Here is a 21,922-nt window from a genome sequence, read left to right on the forward strand (position 1 = left end):
ACGACCTACTGCCAGATCCTGCCACCAGCTCCCTCTCTCTCAACGGCTGCAACCGACAACAGGTTTCTCTCTCTCTCTCTCTCTCGGCTACGATTTACAACCAACCCATGGAACCAAACCGAATTAAGATCGATTTGGGTTGGTTCAATTCTAAAACAATTCGGTTCGATTCTGATTCTGGTTCTTATATAATGGAATCAATCTTGATCGGTTCGATTTTGATTTTACTTCAACCCGAACCAAATTGCACCCGTAGGAGAGAGAATAAATCTCTCTCTCTCTCTGGTATAAAATGTTGGAAAGGAGGAAGTTACAATTTAAAAGATTATTTTTCAATAATTTATTATGGAAGTTATAAGTGATTTTCTATGTAGAAACCTGAGTTACGATAACAAATAACCATATTTTGAGTACTAAAAAAAGTGGCCCTTTCTTTCCATCATCATAAACCTATAAAAATTTTATGCTAAAAGTCCAAAAATTAATAGGTAAGTCATATTTTTTAGCATTTGCAAAATAATCATACATCCAATAGCCTAATTTTTTCTCACAAAAATAATTATTTTATGTAGGATTGTATTTGCTATCAACTAATTTAGACCCAATTTCGAAGGCATAAAGGTAAATTTATCAAATTGTCCAAGATGTACAGCAAATGGCCTTTTTTGTAAATTTTTACAAAATTTATCTGGTATAGTAATTATACAAAAACTATAAGATTATCCTAACTATTAATCTCTTAAAAACTATAAGATCATGACCCGACTCCATGATGTCATCCATGCAAGCAATCTCAAGAGATGCCGTGCAAATCAAGAATACCTAATTCCAACCACTTTCACATAATTGATGCCTCACGCGACAATCATGTTAGTGAAATCAATACACCCTCTAAATAAATAGCATTTTGAACAAGAAACCACATTAATTAATTTCAAATCTTATTTTAAATTATAAAAGTATTTTTTGCATTTTGAATATATATATGGATTAGGATCCATGTACACACATATCTACTTATATATCTACAATGTTTTTTATCCTATGTGAACTAAAAATTCTTGATTGAGTTGATTTTTGGTGAGAATGATCTTTATGACGAGGAGATCATCCCCACCAAAAATCAGCTAATTCTAAAATTTCTAACCCCATATTTATGAGTTGAAGAATCGTCTAACCATCATTTTTTGTAAATCACTTTTGACGAGGTTAAAAGTTTCGGATTGAGCTGATTTTTGATGAGGATGAAAACACTTTTGACGAGGTTAAAATTTTTGGATTGAGCTGATTTTTGACGAGGATCCTCATCAAAAATCAGCTCAATTCGAAACTTTTAACCACTAGGACAAAATGCGTTGTGGATATATGAGTAGATATGTGTGTATACGGAACCCAACCCTCTATATATAGAGAGAAAGAAATACTAACGTCCAAGACTTCGTGGGGACGTTTGGAGTGTCCATCACATTCACTTTCTAATAATACTCCTATCTATTTTGTCTTTTAATGAGAAAGACACATATATATTGATCTTTTACATAATAAATACTAATAGTATTTTAGTTTTTCGATTTAAATATCTTTTTATAGTAAATATTTTGACAATCAACACCAACATAATAAATACATTTATTAAAAATATAATAAATGTATTTATTATGTAAAAGACTAACATATCCTTATCTTTTTCACTAAAAAACAAAATAAAAAGAAGTATTGTTAGACAATGAATGTGGTGGATAATCCAAACGTTCCTGATATAAATATATCATCAGACATACACATTTTTAATTAAAATGGCCTTACATCTCAACATTTAACAAAATGCCCTTACATCGAAGGTCCTTGGTCCTTCGGGTTTGATGGATGTTTCTCCAAGACAATCCAATGGCTTGGTCCTGAGTAGGATGTCCTCCTGAGATAAGCAATACTGCTCGTGAACTAAACTCTATTCTTCTTCGTCGCTACTCTCGACAAGAACAAGAGTCTTTTTGGTCCTCAATCTCTTCTTTGGTCTGTTTCCACGGCCTTCCCCTTCATTTGATAAATCATTATCTGGTTGTGGAGACTCAATGTAACTCAGGATTTGTTCTAGAATTCTACTCCCATACTTCTCTGTCTTCAACTTTCCAATTATCTTCTCCAACTGCAACAAATAACATAAGTTCTCAAAAAAATCATTTTCCACTACAAGAAATAACATAAGTTATAAAAGAAAAAAATATAATTGTGAAAGAAGAAACCCTAGATCCAAACATAAAAGGCAACAAAGAGCTTCTAGGGCTCCACCAAATTTTACTTAACATGCCATTTAACAAAATTGCACAGCTCATGCCCCATATCTCTCTAAAAAAAAAACCACCTTTTATTTACAAGGAAAGGGTTAGTGGTTAGTGAACTAGGGTTCAAGGGGTTCTGAACCTTAAGACATGGGAACAACACTCCATACATCTTACCAACTTATCCAATTTGGCACTTTCAAAAAAACTTTTTTTTTATGGCTACAATGTCTAAAATACCCTTCCAAGGTATACCAACACATGGGCTGGTATTTCATGTGTATAATATTAAGTTATATGATGATTAGGAGTCTTAGAATAATGTTTGCTTTGATATCATATCCCAATAGGGACTTTTCTGGTGATAAAACACCAACCAAATTCAAGACATCTATCACAAGTTCACAAGCACCATATATCTGGATTGTTCATTAATGGAGTACCTCGTCCCATCCAGTAGACTGGAAATCAACAATGTATTATCCTAATTGTTCAAACACTGATATCTAATGTATCATTTATTACATAGTACAAAACAAACTATTGGCCATTTTCCCAGGTAAATTATTTTCCTGCCCGAAGCGATTTTCCCTTTTGAGCGGGAAAATATTTCACACCCAGTCCTCCAGGAAAATGAGTAATTCTCTCATGATTACCCCCAATCCTAAAACTAAAACCAACTCTTTTTGACATTTCTTAGGTTTATACCAAACACTGGAATTCATTTTCCCTTGAAACGTTTTCCCTGAAATCATACAAACCATAAATCTCTTGTAAAAAATTGGTGTTGGGTCATCACCTGTTCAATGGAAGTTGGTTTTTGGGAGTTCAACATGGTAATCTGCTGAGTGGACAAGACAGCATGAGGGAATATTCCCCCATGAACGGAAGAAAGTTCCTTCCGCAGCTCATCCAACTTAATCTCCAAACCTGATAATGATACACTGTGTTTGGCAGCTTTTCTATTGCTGCTATTACTCTTCTGTCCACTGCACATCTCAAGCTTAACAGTCTTCTTCCCTGTATGTGTCATGACATAAGTTAATCATACATCAATTGCTGCAAAAATACACATTACTTTGTTTCTTGAAATCCAAAAGACGCGTGTATGTTCCACACAAATCCCAAGGCAAAAAAATTCCTCAGTTGAATAGAACCCCGAGATTGGTGCAGAAAACCTGTGCCTGGCATAAAAAGCAGACTTTCCCAGAATATATTTTAGGGTTCCACATCTGAATATGAGCTCATACATTTGAAATATAGTTTGCAACAGCAATCTTGGATATCACATACAAATATAGATGGCGATGATAAACTCTTAGTTGTTACTTTATGGTACTTCAGCATGGGAGGAAGTGAGAAACCATTGGAGAATAATATTTCAAACATCCAAAATATAAATTCTTCAATTATGATTGGGCAAGGAAACTTTCCTTGAAATGTCATAATTCACAAGTATAGCTTCCTCTGTAGGACAACTTTATGGAATGAAGGTTAGAGAAGACATAATTAAACCATGGGCTAGGGAGGGCTGTAAATGGCAGGCATCTAATATGGTATTGAGGAAGATGCCAGCTTATTAAGTTGTTGATATCATGACTTCGGTTGAAAACTTGCCTTCACCCACTAGTTACTGACCACTAGCCTACTTGCCTAACAAAATATATATATATATATATATAGGGGAGTGTTCGGCTGACAATCTTAGGATGACAACGTTGGCTGACAAAATTTGTACTACATGGCTTAAAAGTTTCGGATTAGGCTGATTTTTTGTGAGGATGATCTATACAGTGACGAGATCATCCTCACCAAAAATCAGCCCAATCTGAAACTTCTAAGTCCATCAAAAGTGGTTTACAAATTTTTGCTAAAAAATCAACAGTTCACAATCCTAAAATAATTTTGACAGGTTAGAAGTTCCAGATTGGGCTGATTTTTGGTGAGGATGATCTCCTCACCATAGAGATCATCCTCACACAAAATCAGCTAATTCAAAATTTCTTACCCACATAGGCCAAAAGTTTTGGCTCCATTTTGTCATCCTAAGATTGTCAACCGAACGCTCTCCATTATGTCATCCTAAGATTGTCAACCGAACGCTCCCCATATATATATTTGCTAAATATGCTTGCCTATCAATACACACACACACACACACACTAGAGTTTAGGGTTAAGGGGTAAAAGAGGAAAGATAGTAAAGTTGGAGGAGTATTATTGAAAGAGGGGGCAGGGGGGGAAGACAATAAAATCGAAGGGAGGGGATTGGGGAGAGGAAAGGCAATAAAGAGGGGTTGTGCGAACCCCACTCCTAGGTCTCAATCTTTATACCCACAAAATTGTAGCTAAGTGGGCTCCACCATTGTGTTTTATTATTATTATTATATATATGGGTCAGGTTCACCAGCCAACGTGCATTGAAAATATGGGTTAGAAGTTTCGAAATGGGCTGATTTTTGGTGAGGATCATTTCTATGGCGGGGAAATCCTCCACACCAAAAATAGCCCATTTTGAAACTTCTAACCCCATCAAAAGTGGTTTGAAAAAAATGGACGGTCCACGATTCTTTAACTTGTAAACTGGGGTTAGAAGTTTCATAATGGGCTGATTTTTGGTGAGGAGATCGGTGAGAATGATCTCCTCACCATAGAGATGATACTCACCAAAAATCAGCCCATTCCAAAACTTCTAACCCATATTTTCAAAACATGTTGGCTGGCAAACCTGGCCCTATATATATATATATAGTTTCAACCATCTGTCATTGATGAGTAACCAAATTGGTAAATCATGCAGAAAAAAGAAGCCTCCTTGCCTTGCAGTACTTGCTTCGACAGTGGACCTATTGTTACATAAGCATTTGTGGCATAAGCTGTGTGCTGAAATTCTTCTTTCTACATGGAAAACAAAACAGTGGAGACTATGATAAATCAAATCATAATTACAAGGGAGACTAAACATTCATGACTATCATAAATCAATCAAACTGATAGGATAGAGACTAAACATTTTAGAATATCAAATGATAGAATGAAACAATTGATGTTCAATAGTAAAACAATTCTTCTTCATATATTTCATTAGAGGAATCATAAAATTGCACCTAAGGAAGAGAGTTCCTACATACATCATACCCACATATCACTATTGACAGCACATTTTGCCAAGGAATTGACTCAAATCATTAGTAGCTCTAAGCGTACGATTAGAATCAACTAACAGAATACAAACAAGCTCAAAGACATGATCAACAATTTATGCCAATCTCCAAGGCCCTCCTAATCCTAGGACACACATCGCCTTCGTTAGACAGAAAAAATTGTTTCCATGTAATGGCAGCAGAATCCAAACATCAAAAAGAGTTTCATGCAAAGGGGTAATGCATTAGTTCCTTATAAATGACTGGAGCGATACAGCTAATCAACCAAAAGGCATGACAGAAAGAACATAAGGCTAATTATTGTCATCATCATCATCATCATAAAAGCCTTGTACCAAAAAATTGAGGAAAATGAGGGTAGAAAAACTGATATTTAAACATAACAGACGATAGTCCACTTCAACCAAGTGATCCGTAATATTACATAAACACTTTCTATTATATTTCACGAAAATGCAGACTAATAATATGGCGTTGATAGAAGAAAATCAAAATTAGGAGGCAAATACAAGGTCTGAGACTTCAAAATTCAAGAGGATATTATCTGGCACTATCTCTTGGAAGAGAATGACTAAGAATGTCCACCATAAGCATTCATTTAAAATTGAATTTCCAGAACTTCCAATAGTTGATGAGAAGAGAAGAATAGATCAGTAACGTTGTTTGCCGTTTTGTTTCTTTGGAATTGTTCAATGTCATTTTTTTTTTGTTGAAAAGTTTGTTCAATGTCATTCAAGTATGGGCTTTTAATCACACACAAGCTTGGTAATGTTACGTTGGAATTTATGCAAAATGGAAACAATGTGACCTGAAGACAAGTGCAAAATGAAAATCAAGTGTTTTCAGAACTAAGTCAAAGCTGTTTTCTTGGAGCTCAATTCTAAAAGAGGTCAAGGGACTTCCACTTGTTTCATTTCTAATTGGATAAGTGTATCTGTGCACCATGTTCCAAGCAGAGATTTTTATAGCTTTGTACACCTGTTCCTTTCCTATCAGTATTCAATTGATAATTCCTATATTTGTATTTTATTATGAATATCAGACTAAATTTCCCCTTAACTATTAATATAAACAGTACATGTATTAGTTATTAGTCGATAATGATGACATATATAAGTTGTCAAAAACAAACAAAAAAATGTGTGGAGTCAAGTTTCTCACCAAAACACGATCCAAGATAAGCTGAATGATAAGCTGCTCCATTTCCTCTCTCTTTAAGTCAGAACCTAGGAAGTCAGACCATCCAAGATGAATTTGTTATCTTTCAGAAGTCACGAATCTCAGCTTTAGTAAGCCCTAGAGCATTCAAGTGCTAAAAATACAAGATATTCAAGAGCAGCTGCTAAATATAAGAAATGTAATTAAGGATAAAGAATCATTGTACCATCAGTGCACTCTAACATGGATTTCAAACATAAAATACCTACAAAATTCCCCTCTAATGCATGATCACTTAAGTTACAGAAGAACCCTAAATCTGTGCAAAACCTTCTAATCATGGTTTTCAATCTCGAATTGTGTCTCATTTCATTCACAAATGATAGCGAGATGAATAGCCCGGGTCATCTCGTTATCCTGGACAAGACAATCTTGTATTTCAAGACACACACAAAAAGAAGACCAACGTATCATCAACGAACAGTTGGGAGATCATTGGTCCACCTGTACTAAGCACAAGACCAAGCATATTCCCATTTACCACAAACCTCCATAATAACCTACACAAAACCTCAACAGACACACATGGAAAAAAATTAAAATATATAAGACCAACAAATCATCTACAAACAGTTGGGACTTGGGAGATCATTGGGCCACCCGTACTAGGCACAAAACCAAGCATATTCCCATTTACCACAAACCTCCATAATAACCTACCCAAAGTCTCAACAGCTATCAAACAAGAATGATGATAAAGGATCGCCTTGACACATACTTTTAGAACTCCTAAAAAACAACTGGACTCCCATTAACCAGCATCGAAAAAGGATGAATACAACATGTATTTCTAAATCCACCTAAGCCTAGTTCCCCAGATTGCAATCTTGAATTGATACGTAAATGTTAGCTATCAACAACTCCATCAAAGATTCGATGACCCTTGATAAAAGTGCCTTGCTTTGACCCAATCAATCACATCTTTGTTAACAATTTTGAATCTTGAAGCTAGAATTTCGAAATTGTTTTGTACACAATGCCAACCAAACAGACTGGTCATAAGTTCAAAAATCCTCAAGCCCTAATTGTATAGGAATCAAGGCAGCAAAAGCACTAATTTGAACAGTAATCAATGTATTCTACTCCAAGAAATCCATAATGACCACCATCAAGACATTATTTATTATTTCCCAAAAAAAAAAAAATTGAAGAATGAGATACAGAAAATATCCGGACCCAATGCTTGATCACTGCACTCATACCACAGATTGTTTGATTCATCATCATCAAAAGGGTCTTCCAAGCAATGCTTGTCGCTCCACAGATATACTATCAAACTTGAGATAATCAAGTAAGGTCCAACAACCATGCTGCACAAAATACAACATTTCATAAAAACATGCCGCCACCCCTTCCTTGATTCCAACCTCCCTCTCCAGCTCTACGCTCTACACTCTCAATTGGGACATGAGGTTCTTACTCCTATGACCACTAGTAAAATTTTAGGGTTATTATCCCCTTCTTTCAGTCATCTCATCCTTTACTTCTCCTTCCAACTAATCTCCTCCATCGCTGCCATTTTTTTGAAATTCAAATCTTATGTTACACCTTCAAGAGCCTCTCCTCCGAAGGCAGAGAACCTGCATCTTTCATCTTCCTTCCTGTCCAGTTCTATTCAACCAATAATTATATTTTCTTTTTGTCCACCCTTTTTGAAAACCTCTTTAAAGTTGTGGTGAAATTAACCACATGTTCTCGATGCAAATTAGTCACTTGAGAACGACTTTTCACTTTGTTCAAGTGTTCAACTTGACAAAGAGTTTTTGCCCCACGTCACATAATAAGAAAATTAGATGTAAAAGTCGTGTGGCGCTAACCAAAATTCTTTCATTCCCTCCTCCTTGTATTCTATTTTCCACTATTTCATTCTTATCCTTCGCATTTTAAGCTATCAAATAAGTTTAAAAATTTTACACCCCCCCCCCCCCCCCCCCCCCCCCCCCCCCCCAAAAAAAAAAAAAAAAAAAAGTTCCAAATCACCTGTACCACTACCATTTGGAGAGAGGAGATATTACCATCCATTGAGCCTACCTAGATCCTTTTGCTTGACCTTGACCTTGTCCACTAGTTGCAACATTGTCACCCTTTGATCATTCTCCTGCATCTCCCGCAGCAGTGAGACTACAGCCTTTGCATGACCTGTAAAGGACGGTCTTATCACACATTAAAAGCCCATACATTAGCCATTGATCATCCTCCAATAAATGAAACAAAAAAGAATGTGTCATGCATCTTAACACAACATAGAATGTGGAATAATGCATACCCAAGATGAATAAAAGATGTAATGGATAAATAACTAAACAGACAAAAAGGTGATCTAGAAAGGATTTAGGGAAATTTTGGAAAGCATAATCAGATTGTCCAATTTGCTCAGTTTTTAGCATATGAGATCCATTGATGAGTCTTCCTGCATGTATACGAAATAAATGGCCATGCCATTTTCTCAGCTATGATATGATTTGGGGTTTGGGAAGATCCCTACCAGATATTAAACAATGAGAAAATCATACATGTTAACATATACAACCTTGGGCATCATCCTAAGCTATAATCTATAAAGGCAATCCCTATGGAACTCAATGGGATACAACAGCAATCCCTACTAACAAATGAGAAGTTATGTTTTTTTTTTTGATAGATCAAGAGATTTTATTAGAAAAGAAAAGCAAGGAAAAAAGAGGTCAACGGACTTCCCTACAACAAGAAAAAACAAAAGGAAAAAACTAGGATGGGCATATTTCATCCCATCTAAAGGGAAAATCATCAAAGAACATGCCCCTGAAATCCCGGAAGACCTTGACCCACAAAAACACAAGAAACTATGAATTCAGACTCTGGATTTGCTTCATACCCCTTACTTTCCCAATAAACAAATAACTCAAGCAAGGTACTATCTTACTAAACGTAACACTTGGCAATCCAAGGCCATTTGGTTCAAATGAAAACATACTCCACATTACAGAATCAGAGAAAATAATTTAGAAATTATATTTATTATGTACACATGATTTTTTCATATATGATTTTATAGAAATAACAGCTGAAAAAAAATTAAAAACTAAATGGATTTCCCTAAGAAGCATGTTAGCATAGGCCCAACAGACATGAGCATGTGGACAACATAATAACTTCTTAAGAAACAGAATTCCCATTCTGAGTTTTGTTAGACAAATCCATGTCCAAGTATGTTCAAACACGCACTACATGCAAATATAATAGTACAGAGTACATAAGCAATATTGTCTTGAAATATGAGTGAAGTGTGTGCAAAGATAGCAAACAATGAACAAATGACATGAAACAAAATAAGAAATCATCCGACAACACAGTTCATAAAACTTTTGTACCGAAGAAGTCAAAGAAATCATACGGGTGACATCCACTTCCTTAAGATCCTTTCCATATGCACAGTTGTCACACATCCCTGAGAAAGTAAGTAAAAAACTTAAGCTTGATTGATCCAAGAGTTTCTGAAAAAAGTAAATGCAAAAAAAAGAGGGTTTAAATCTATTGGCGAGAAAAAGAAAGATATAACAGGTACCGTTGCAGTCTTGTAGAGGCTCAGCAAAATGGCGGAAAAAAGCACTTCGACGGCATTCTCTTTTGGACTGCCACAGAGAAACATGGCACTTAAAAGCTCATATTGAAAAATTTTCCATGTGTGCATTACTAGTTAGTGGATAACCATTAGATTGAGGAGCAATACTAATGCGGAACGCAACTGATGATAAGAATTACTACAATTTTATTTCCCCAATGACGAAATCTTCCCAGTTAAAGAGAATTGATGAGGACATCAAATCTAAAAGAGTACATTTTAGTTTTTTATTTAGATTTCTGTTTTAGGGCTTTATTTTAGTGTTTAAGATGAGTATTTGAGGTTATTTTCATGTTTTATTAGCCTATGGTGTTAGTATAAGTGTTTAGGGGAAATTTGGTATCTTTATATTGATTTTTAATGAATTTTCATAAACTGAAAATTCAAGGAAAATAAAGTTACGGGATTGGAACATAGATGGTATTTTTGCTTTTGTTTTATTTAAGTTATTTTAAATTTATTTACAACCATTGGATCTCCTTATTTTAGTTGGATGGTTGAGATTAGATTTAGAGTTTAGAGAACATTATAAGTACTTGCTTCATGTTGTAATTTTCTTTAAGGATGAATAAAATTGAGATTGAAGCTTCTGGTAATTCCCATTAATGGTGTGGTGTGAGGTCATTTTGGAGTGAGTCCAATATCTCTTTCTTTTTTTAATCTTTCTTTTATTTCTTGATTTTCTTGAATTCTTAATTCTTGAAATCCCTTTCTTGATTCTTGATTCTTGAAACCTACAAACCCCATTTTGTTTACACTTTAATCCTTCCCCACTTTCTTTAACCCTTACTTCATTAATCTCCTAAACCAAATCTACCCTATACCCAAATACCCTAAATCCCCATTTTTCATACCAAAATCAAATTCCATTTTTAATCATACTTGCCCAAAATCCAAAAATCAAATTCACCCAAATACCCCAAACCCTCCTCTAATCCAAATACCCTCAACTGGAAACGTTTTGCAATTGTTACCCAAATCCTTAACCCAATCCCCAACCAAATTTTCCTAAATCCCTTACTTATCCAACCCCTCACCGTCCTGCATCAAATACTCACATCAGTACAGGATGACTGAAAGGATCTCACCTGCCTCTGCCATACACAAGGCACAAATTCAAGGTTACCATACAAGGGGCCCAACAAGGACATTTCAAGGGTCATATACAAATTATACCATGTATTTCTGGACAGTCTGAAAAAATGGAAACTAGCTAAGAAATAAGATTACATAAGGTGGTTCCTAGTTTGGATCATCCTATCAAGTCAAATTTTATCAGTTTGCTGGTAAATCCATCAAATTGTAAGGCACCACCCTTGGATTTGTGCCGCATGTCCTGCTCTGATGTGCAAATCCCTCTCAGATAGAGAAATAGAGAGTCGATTTAACGAAGTAAGCCAACCAACAAAGATAGCATGTGCAAAGAATATCATTTGTTCCAAAATATCAACGCATGCAAAAGAAAACACTTGTCATTAACTCTACCTGACAATATCCCACCATGTCATACAGATTTTGCAAGCCAGAATTCTCATAAAAGACCATCGAACTCTAGTTAAAGAAACACCACATCACAGAATTTGTCAGATGAAATGAAAACTACTAAGAACCTGAAATTCCATAATGATAAATTCTACCTGCCGAGAAACGTCACCAGGCCTAAAAAAGAGGACACATTCAGAAGGAAGCCCATCTCGTCCAGCTCGACCGCTTTCCTGCAGTGAGAGTAAGTTACAGAAAGGAAAGAGTATTTCAAACAAAGTAAGAAGTAGTGTAAAGTGGAAATAGACCTGATAGTATGTCTCCATTGATTTACTTAGGCTGTGATGGATGACAAACCTGACTACAAGAATTATGGTTAGTTTCAATTATTAAGACAACCACAGGCGCAATATTGAGAATCTAAGAAGAAATGACGAGACAAAAAAGGATTAAAAATAAGTGGAACAAACTTAATAAAAGAAGTTCTGAAGATTTTAGCGAGCCAATTCCAAAGATCAGCATTGCCATCCAAAGGCTCTTGGTTGAACGGTGACGTATTGAAGGATTTCGGCAATGTTAACATGGAGATTTGTTTTTAAACAATACTGTTTGCCTATAGTTTCTTATGCATTGGTATATTACATATTCATCACTTATATAAAAAAAAACCAAACAAAAAAAACCTTAATCATATAAACACAAATGATAAAGTGAACATAACAAACAGATGATGAAATATTAGTAACAGCTTACCTAGCTGATGGTTCCCTTGTGTACAAAATTGGGAAAAGTTGGAATTTCAATCAAAGATTAACATTTAAATGACAAAAACAAAGCCAACTATTCGACTAATAGATCAACCCAAGGGACAATCATCAGATGTACATGCAAGGTAAAGCCCACGCTGCCTTTATGGCCAACATAGACAATAAAGCAAAAACTGGAATTATCAAACACATCATTCCACTAATCCCTTTGGGTAATGCATGTGTTTGAGGCTCATATATAAGTAAATGGTAGCACATCCTCATTGCAATAATTCTCATTTTAGAGGCACTAAACAAGGGAACAAAGGAGTTCATAATGTCTAGTGAAAAGATAAATCTACCCATCATATCTAAAATATTATCAGATATGAATCACGAGAATTATACAGTAGAATTAAGAATAGAGCAAGTAATGTAGTAAATATGCAACACTCACCATCTGGCTTGTTGATTCCCATGCCAAATGCCACCTGCAGCATAACCAGAGATGGTATAGAGGTAATCCTAATTAAAACAAACAAATGAACGACCGCTACAATAGCACATGGCACATACCGTACCCACAATGACCTGCAACTTGTTACTGCTCCACCTGTGTCATGAAATAAGAATAAGAGCCCATAAAAAGAAAAATATATACCAGAACTAAGTCATCACAATAAGTCATGTCTGAAAAAAGAATATAAGTGATAGTCATTTAGTGGGATCCGTTTGCATCATATATTTCGACAAGAACATATATGTATTACTCATAATTTATTATAAAAATGTACATTTGATTATGTGCAATTCGTTGTTGGAGTTTAGAACTAATGCACCAGAATACAAAAACTCTGTCAGAATCTGATCTCAATCACTATGGTTGGATACTCCATTACTTCAAAAGCATCCATCCAAACATAAACCCTTACACTCAAAGCAAGTGGACCTCACATTGACAATCGTAACTGATGTCATCAGGATAATAAATTTACCGCATATGAACTTTTGCACGAGCATTTGCATCCATGTCTGCATGATAATGATCAGCTGAAATTCCTTGTTGACGTAGTTCCTTTGCAACCTACAATTCTCGGAAGTTTAAGGAAAACCATAATTTTTGTGGGTGTCTAAAATCAAAGAAATTAGTAGTCAGTTAAATCGTGACTAGTCGAGGACAAAATATAACTAGCAAAAACTACATGAGACATAACTATCCTGTGAAAATAAAAATTATGGCATTTACAGAAAAAAGAAGAAGATAATGATATAGCAAATAATGCATCACTACATAAATAATTTACCAAATAATTTTACACCAAGAAATGGTCAGTGTAAAAGTTTCCATGTCCAGTTTTCATCCATTGCCAGATTACAGGAATACTTCAAAGTTTGGAACATGTGAATATGTGACTAGTAGACTCATTACAGGTGTCACTTGTAAACGTTTCAATATAATTGCTCAAGTAATTGATAGATGAGTCTGTAACGAATGCATGATAGAGAAACATCATCAACTATCTGATCAAATCCCTTCTCACATTGCATGTCCAATGCATTGCACTTTGCACATGGTGTATTTATTTGATGCCATGATTTCATAACCCAGTACTAAAATCTTATCAACATTCTGGAACAAGTCTGTAATGTGGTCTCAAAAATATATTTTCAGATTTATTTAGAATCAGATTTAGCAGTAGAATCAGCGTATTCTTGTTCCAGCACAAAACAGTCTAGAAAATCTGTTATTACCCAATTGCATAAGTGAGGTTTAACGGTGAACTTAATACTTCTAAGGTTTCCAAAGAATTGGACATTAACCATCAGGTCACAAATCGGCGATGGAAAATGTTGGACTCGAAACAAGTTCAACTTCCTCAAATCAAGCACAAGTCTTCGAACAAGAACTTAATGTGTACATAAGATTAAATGCGAGTGCACAACATGTATCAGACTAGCTAATTTCAATCGCTGGCTCTCATAGTCCTAGCACCAGAACTTAATGTATTATACGCGATTGTTTCTGGCAATTTGTTAGTTTCACAATCCCAATACCTCAGTTACTGAGGAAAATATAGGTCCCATCCAATTAGAGGATTTTGGTATGAGTATTGGTTAGTGCAAGAACAGTGTATGGAAAAATTCATCCTAGACCATGAAGTGAAATACATAATCTTCAGAAGTATTAATTCTATTTTGATATTTCAAGCAAAATAAAGCATTGATTCAAAATTCTGCACATGACTTAATATCACGTCATCAAGGAATCGAGACAATAAGGGTCAGATTTATATCAAACTTTGCACAGACCTGTTCACATTCCTTTCTAGAGAAACAGTATACTATCCCAGACTCATTATTTGGATAAGAGCATCGTATAAATTCAGCAATTTCATCAATGACAACCTTCCCAACAGATGACTTTTCTCGAACCTGAAAAATAAGATATTGTAGTTCTAAGTAACTTCTAAAACGTTTGGCCCAATATTATTAAGAATCGGAACATAAATATAATGGTCAATATACCAAGTAAAAGAGATTAGGCCTGTTCACCGTGCTGACAAATTTTAAGCATTTTGAAATATGTAGCATCTCCATGACATCTGTTTGGACTTTCTTAGTAGCAGTTGCCTGGGAAATAAAATAATGAATCAGAAATTTTAGCATTTAATCTCAGAAAAGAACAACCATTGAAATCAGTCATAACAAAGTGAAAACATACAGTCAAGGCAACCACTGGAACATTTGGAAACTGAGTCTTCAAAATACCAAGGTTCTTGTAGTCAGGACGAAAGTCATGGCCCCACTGACTACAGCAGTGTGCCTCCTGCCCAGTAACTCAAAAGATCAGAAAGTAAACAATCCAAGGTCTTTAATGTAACAAGAGCAAAAGCTCCACAAAGGGTTAGGAATGTGAAAGAGGAGAGCAACCCAGATCCGTAGGATGTAAAACTGTACAATTATTGGTGTTCATAAAGGATACTGTATTTTGTAAAATAAGTTTATATTGCGTACCTTAAAAATGTCTCATTGGAGTCGATCTATATCTATTTTTTAATATCCTTATTCAAGATTAGTTGTTGTTTTCCTTTCTCCGTGATTGACCTCATTAAAGGATTATTGAGAATGACCACCTTTGCTGTGTTGGGGTGTTTGGAAAGAGAGGAACAACTGGACTTTTGAGGGATCCAAGCATCCTGTCCAAGAAGTCATAATTTCTATCTAGGGTTTATATATTTTGGGCAAAAGTTTTCAAAGAATCCAGGCACTATTGTTTGAAGATTTCTTGTTTATAGGGGAATCTTTTGTAGTATCTGATTGTAGTTTTGTGTTTGTATTTGAGTGTTTTCTTGTAGGTAGGTACCTTGACGTCCTTCCTTTGTAGCCCTGCTTCTCATTTAATAAATTTACACCGATCAAAAAACAAATGTCTTATTTGGAGTACGTAGTACAATTATCAATGTCCATAAAATATCTAAATATTATCATCTGTGAATGATTATTTTGATATGTAAGGTTTCCAGAATCATTATAACAGAAATGTCCTGTTCATATCTAAAGTATAGAAGTGTGGAAATTTTCTATCTCTAATAAGAAAAGTCAAATCCAGAGGTCAATATAGGCAACACTAACTATTTTTAAATCCAGGGAGGCGTATCTAATATGACAACATTAACGATTGTGGTAAGTAAAAAAAACCAAATTAAAAATGATACCACAGAATCATCAGACAATAAAAGACAATTAGGCATAAAGTCAATATTTGTTCTGTTCTTATTAGAGTTCTCTCCTAGCTACATAGTTCAGATTTGGAAGGCTCTGGATTAGCAAAAAAAAAAAATTACCCAGGCAAGCAAGTCTTCACCTTTGAAGAAATTGACGTAAGTGTTACCCACAGTACTAAGAAAAAAAGTATCGATAACATGTAGAAAACCATTTACTCACATCAATTGAAATAAGAGAGAGGCGACCAGCATGATGACACTTTTCAAGCTTTGACACAAATCTCTTGCTCTTCGATATCTTTTCTGGTGTGACATACAAAACCTTAAGCTCTCCTTCACATTTTTCAAGAGCCTTATATATGAATTTTTCATCTTCCTTACTGGTTGTCGATGTCAACATGTGTGCTGGAATGCCTAAAGCAGACAATCCCATCACCTGAAGCAATAACTGTTGTGAGGGGGCAAGCTTGGTTGACAACTAAAGTTAAAAGATCATATCTAATTTATGAGCACCTGGTCCTGAATTAGAGAAAGCAACGGACTGACAACAAGAGCCACTCCATCACGAAGAACGGCCGGAAGTTGGTAACAAAGGCTCTTGCCACCACCGCGGCCATTATCACCAGAACGTCTCTTCCACTCATGACTGCATTTATTATCTGACAACAATCGAGAGTCTATTCAGTAAGTGCAAATACTTGTCCCACTAATGGAGAACAAAATCTTGAAATAATTGCAACAGCATCTCCTGAGAACCAAATTCTTCTTTTACATGCGTTATAGTCTTGAATCAGAAGGATATTGTGAAACTTGTATGATCTTTATGAAAGATCAATAACAAAGAAAGAAGGGAATGGCTTGAAGAAAGGTTTAGCAGATTTCTAAACCAACAGGCACAGTGGATCAATCTGTGGAGATGGGAGGAATAAAAGAGGGGCTTAAAAAGGACGAAGCAGACTTCCATGTGTAAGGAGGAGATAAGTTGAACAAATAAAACAAGAATGAAATGGTTTCAGGGGAGAACAAGAATGCTAAATTATTTTATGTATGTTTAGGCGAGGAAGCTAAATGGTATTAACCCTTAATCCAAAAGGAAATATCCTGTGTTGGTTAAAAAAACAATCATTGGACGTGATCCTAAGGCCTATTTTTTTTTTTTTTCTTTTGGCATAAGGCTTATTATTGACAGCTTCGGCTTTTGCACTTTGGAAGAGGATAAATCTGCTTGGCTCAAGAGGAAGTTTGAAGTAGAGGATGTGCTGACAGCTATTATATCCCTTTATGGGCTGAAGCCCAAGGTCAGAATGGCTTCACATTGGTGTTCTACAAGGAATGTTCTTGTGTAATGGGGGTTGTGATAAAAAAGATTCAAAGAGTTTCATCAAAGATGTTCTTCTAAAAGTATAACCTAAAAAAAAGGATGTCCTCATGAAGGTATTTGACAAGGTACATGAGAACAGTATGTGGGACAAATGGTCAAATGAAACTTTTACTTTATTATCTGTCATGTTAACCTCACTTGTAGTGTTAAATAAATAAAGTGGTAAAGGTTATCCCCTGCTGTATAAAGGATCTGATTGTTAAGGTGGTAGAGGCTCACCAAGGATCTTTCACTGGAGATGTAGATGTAGAATTGATTGAAAGAGAATGCACTGACTCAAGAATCTGATAGGGAGATAGGGGAATTATATACAAGATTGACTTGGAGAAGGCATATGACATTGAACAACGGAAGTTCTTCAAGTACCTAATGGGGAGGATGGAATTTGTCATTAGAAGAAGAATTTGGATTATGGATTGTATCTCAAAGGCATATTTCTCTGTCCAAGTCAACAAGCCCATCGAGCATCGAAGACTTCTTTATAGCTCTAGGGGTCTAACCCAGGGTCAAGTAAAGCTGAGGAAATCCATAAAATGAAGATTTAGAATGGGTGTGGAGGGTCCCTAAAATCACCTCTCCAATCTGTTGATGACATAATCACATTTTAGGGTGTTTGAAGAGAGGATACAACAAAAGTTCACAAGGTGTTCTTTGGCACTTTGAACAGGTGTCTGGTCTTCAAGTTAATTTGAGAACTAGTGGTGATCAAATTAATTTGGAAACTAATGTGAAGTCCAAATAAGTTTTAGGAGTTCAGAATTTCTGTTTTTAAGTAATTCGAATTTTTACAGAGAGAATGACCATATCATAAAGGAAATGAAAGACAAGAAAAGAATTAGTTGATCCGGAAGTGAACTAACCTCCCGCTGATTTGCACGATATGCGGATATCCCAAAAATATTGAATCTAACATCATCAGCTCGAGAATCCCATTCAAACTGTCCCGACCAGTTCTCTAAAGTGACTGGAGCACCATCGTTGATAGGGCTTCCAGATTCTTTACATGCTCCCAATAATGTATTCAGTTCAGCTTGCCGCTCATACAATTTCTCTTGTCGATCAAGCAATATCTTTATTTGGTCTGGGGAAGATGACAGAAAGCTTTTGTAATACAGGATCATAGGCTAAAAAATAGCCTCGGAAAAAGAAAAAAAATCCATACACAGATTAGTTCAGTCGGATTCTTGGATAAATCTAGCAGTTAGAGAACCTCTTGTTTTTTTCTAATATAAGTATGAAGAAAGGGTTTTGATCCCAGGTCTGTGCACTACCACAAGCATACTTTCCCAACTCACCGAGATGGCACATTCAATTTTAAATTTTAACTAAATATGGGATTCAACTTAATTGACATGCCCAACTTAGAGGATTATCTAGACTAGAAATCAGCCCCATAAATAATCCTATTCATAAATCAATTGATCAACGGGATTCTTCTAGACAGTTGGGAAAACTATTTTCTGATCTTAAGTTAGGATATATCCCATATGAGGGGACTTGAATGTTCGAAATATTGTTGGATCCTATGGAACTATTTTTAGTATTTAATACTGGTAAGAAGTGTTCAGTGATTTCATTTTTTCCACTTTTCTTCCCAAAAGTCAGCCAAATATATCAAACTTCTTGCACACAAAAAAAAAAAAAAAACTCTATTTCTGTATAAACATTATCTATTAGATCACTAACCACAAGTGCAAGTATGTGAGTCATGATACTACAGACCTGGATTCAAAACCTGGCTTCGAGAATGTTGTTTCTTCACCAATTTCTAATCTCTAGTGAACCTCTCAATAGGATTCAAACCAAAATGAAGTTCTGACCATCTATCAGAGTTCATGGCTACGAACCACAGTGTCGGGTTCGAATTGAAAATAAGCCACTTTCCTACCAAAAGGTGTCAACTTGCTAAGTGGGTTAAATTCTGGGGGTTTTCATACCACGACAAGGGTTCAAAATCTGCCTTAGCCCACTAATTACTAAGTACTAACCACTAACCCACTTCCTTATAAAAAAAGCTACTTTCCTACCAAATAAATAAAAGAAAAAAAACACTATACAATTTGATCTATATAAAAATAAAAATAAAAATTACATTTTTGTATATATAAAATTGTATGTTCTCCAAGTATCAAGGCTGTCAGTTCAATTAAACATCATAAGGATCACAATTTTGAATGTTGGTTTCCTTCTTCAAATTTCTTTATTATTTCTTTGCCATACATGTGTAATAAGTGCACCTACATTCAACATTTCCACTAATACACATACTGCGAAAGCGATATCGAAACTCGAAAGGGTTTTTCAAGTTTCATTCACTCAAAGTGAACATATTTCCATCTATTCTCACTTAAAATCCTTCCAAAAAACTACTTTTCTGGCCAATTTTACGCTCAAACCATACGTACTCGCATTCCAAGACACAACAATACCAAAATTAACAGTAACACCACACAAAGCAGATTCCAATATTAAAAATTAAAAATCTAGAAAATTCAAATTGAAGTGGTGTAACACTAGATATGGAACCAAGTTCGATCACATTCAAACAATAATTCGATGAGATTGAAAGTGACTAGAACGTGTTTCTATGATGAAATTATAGCTAAATTTAGAGACGATTTAGGAGGGAATTTGTTCCAACCTTGAACTAGTTCTAATTCCGCCTCTACATTTAGTAGCTCCTCCAATATATCGTTTTCCATTCTGTTGTTGTCGAGTTGGCGCTAAACCTAGCAGCAGAGGCAAACTAAACAAAACGAACCATGTTTGATGCTTCAGAGGATACTAGGAATTTATTTACATGCTTCTCCCTGAAGTTGGGGAAACTTTATCCAAACCCTACTTTTTTTAACTTCTTTACAAACTCCCCTTCTCATAAGTGGACCATTCTTTTTAAGTGACATAAATACCCCTCATTTGCATGTGTCTATATATATATAGGATATGCTAACGACTAAGTCCTGGTGGGGGCATTATCATTGTCCAGGACTTTTTTTTTCAATAATATCCATCATTATTTTGTCTTTATTTAAAAAGACAAGGACATGTTAGTCTTTACACTATAAATACATTTATTTCGTCATTAATGAAAAATGAATCTGGTGGATAATGCTAACATCCCTTGAGGTCTATATATATTATACTTTTGTTCTTTTACATAATAATACCCCTCGAGGAATAATATACCTTTGTTCTTTTACATGATAAATGTTAATGATATTTTAATTTTTTGATTTAAATGTCTTAGTGTAATAGATATTTTGCCAATCAATGTTAACATAATAAATGCATTTATCGTGTAAAAAATTAACACATTTTTGTCTTTTTCATTAAAAGATAAATTGGACAGATGTATTATTAGAAGAAAAAAAATGTGATAAATAATACTAACATCCTTATAATGTCTTAGACGTTCACATACCCCATATATATATACACTAGAATTTGCTTGAGCCTATGACAAGGGAATCTTCTTTAGGGATAAGAACGAGAAAAAATAAAATTCGACAGCTGTTAATAATAAAAAAAAAACAAGTAAAAGAATAAATATAATGAAGTAAGAGGGAGTTAAAAAGAAAGAACAAAAAAAATGTAGTGTAGATTGATAGAACATTTGTCTAACCACAAAATTATAACTGAAGGGACATTTATCTCTAACTCAAAAAACATAAAATTGTAACAACTCAGTTATTTATTATATAGATGTATTACAAGAACTTAGGATTTGTGCATAATTACTTTAAAAAAATTATTTCAACAAATTTGAATAGATAAACGAATTTTATATTGCATCTTCTCATTTACTACATTGTTAAGCTCTTTTAAATTTAAAAGACTCAGTTGATTTTGAAGATAGTACAATAAAGAAAATTAAAAATTAACTAGTGTGGTTACAGGGGTAGAGCTTTATAATTTTATATTATAAAAGTTTTTTTATATTTAAAATATTGATTAAGGTGGTTTTGAATATAACACAGTCAAAAAATATATTTTAATAATTTTAAGAAAAAATAAGAAGTGCAAAATAAGCAAATGACAGCACTCCACATTCTCACCTTCTAGGTTCAAACCCCATTGAATCCAACTTCATTTGATCATTACTAACCCAATACCAATCAAATAATAATAACAACAATTTTAAAAAATTAAATTGATTTGTGGGATTGTAATTTTATTAGTTTGCTAAAAATAACCTTAATGATAGGAAGACTAAATATCATATTTCAAATTTTGGAGTCAACAAACACACATTCAGTCTTCTCGCATTATAATAGCAAAATTTATTCTTACGACAATGTCAACTAAGTGGTTTCAATGAAACTTTATT

At 34.7% G+C, this 21,922-nt stretch overlaps 1 protein-coding gene across 1 annotated transcript; it reads right to left on the minus strand.

The window, feature by feature from the left end:
• Positions 1 to 1,707: 1,707 nt before the first annotated feature.
• RECQL2 (RECQ helicase L2) lies at positions 1,708 to 20,397 on the minus strand. Its single transcript, XM_086457906.1, is given in 21 exon segments — positions 1,708 to 2,146; positions 3,079 to 3,299; positions 5,098 to 5,176; positions 6,604 to 6,668; positions 8,692 to 8,799; positions 10,034 to 10,087; positions 10,205 to 10,271; positions 11,747 to 11,812; positions 11,899 to 11,976; positions 12,052 to 12,104; positions 12,947 to 12,980; positions 13,066 to 13,102; positions 13,485 to 13,573; positions 14,800 to 14,922; positions 15,016 to 15,120; positions 15,212 to 15,316; positions 16,435 to 16,650; positions 16,728 to 16,825; positions 16,828 to 16,873; positions 18,456 to 18,676; positions 20,237 to 20,397. Coding segments are annotated over 21 exon segments (2,124 nt in total). The 5' UTR covers positions 20,298 to 20,397; the 3' UTR covers positions 1,708 to 1,948.
• Positions 20,398 to 21,922: the final 1,525 nt, after the last annotated feature.

This window comes from Akebia trifoliata, chromosome 11 (assembly GCF_017979445.1).
Source record: "Akebia trifoliata isolate Shusen 1 chromosome 11, ASM1797944v1, whole genome shotgun sequence".
NCBI lineage: Eukaryota > Viridiplantae > Streptophyta > Magnoliopsida > Ranunculales > Lardizabalaceae > Akebia > Akebia trifoliata.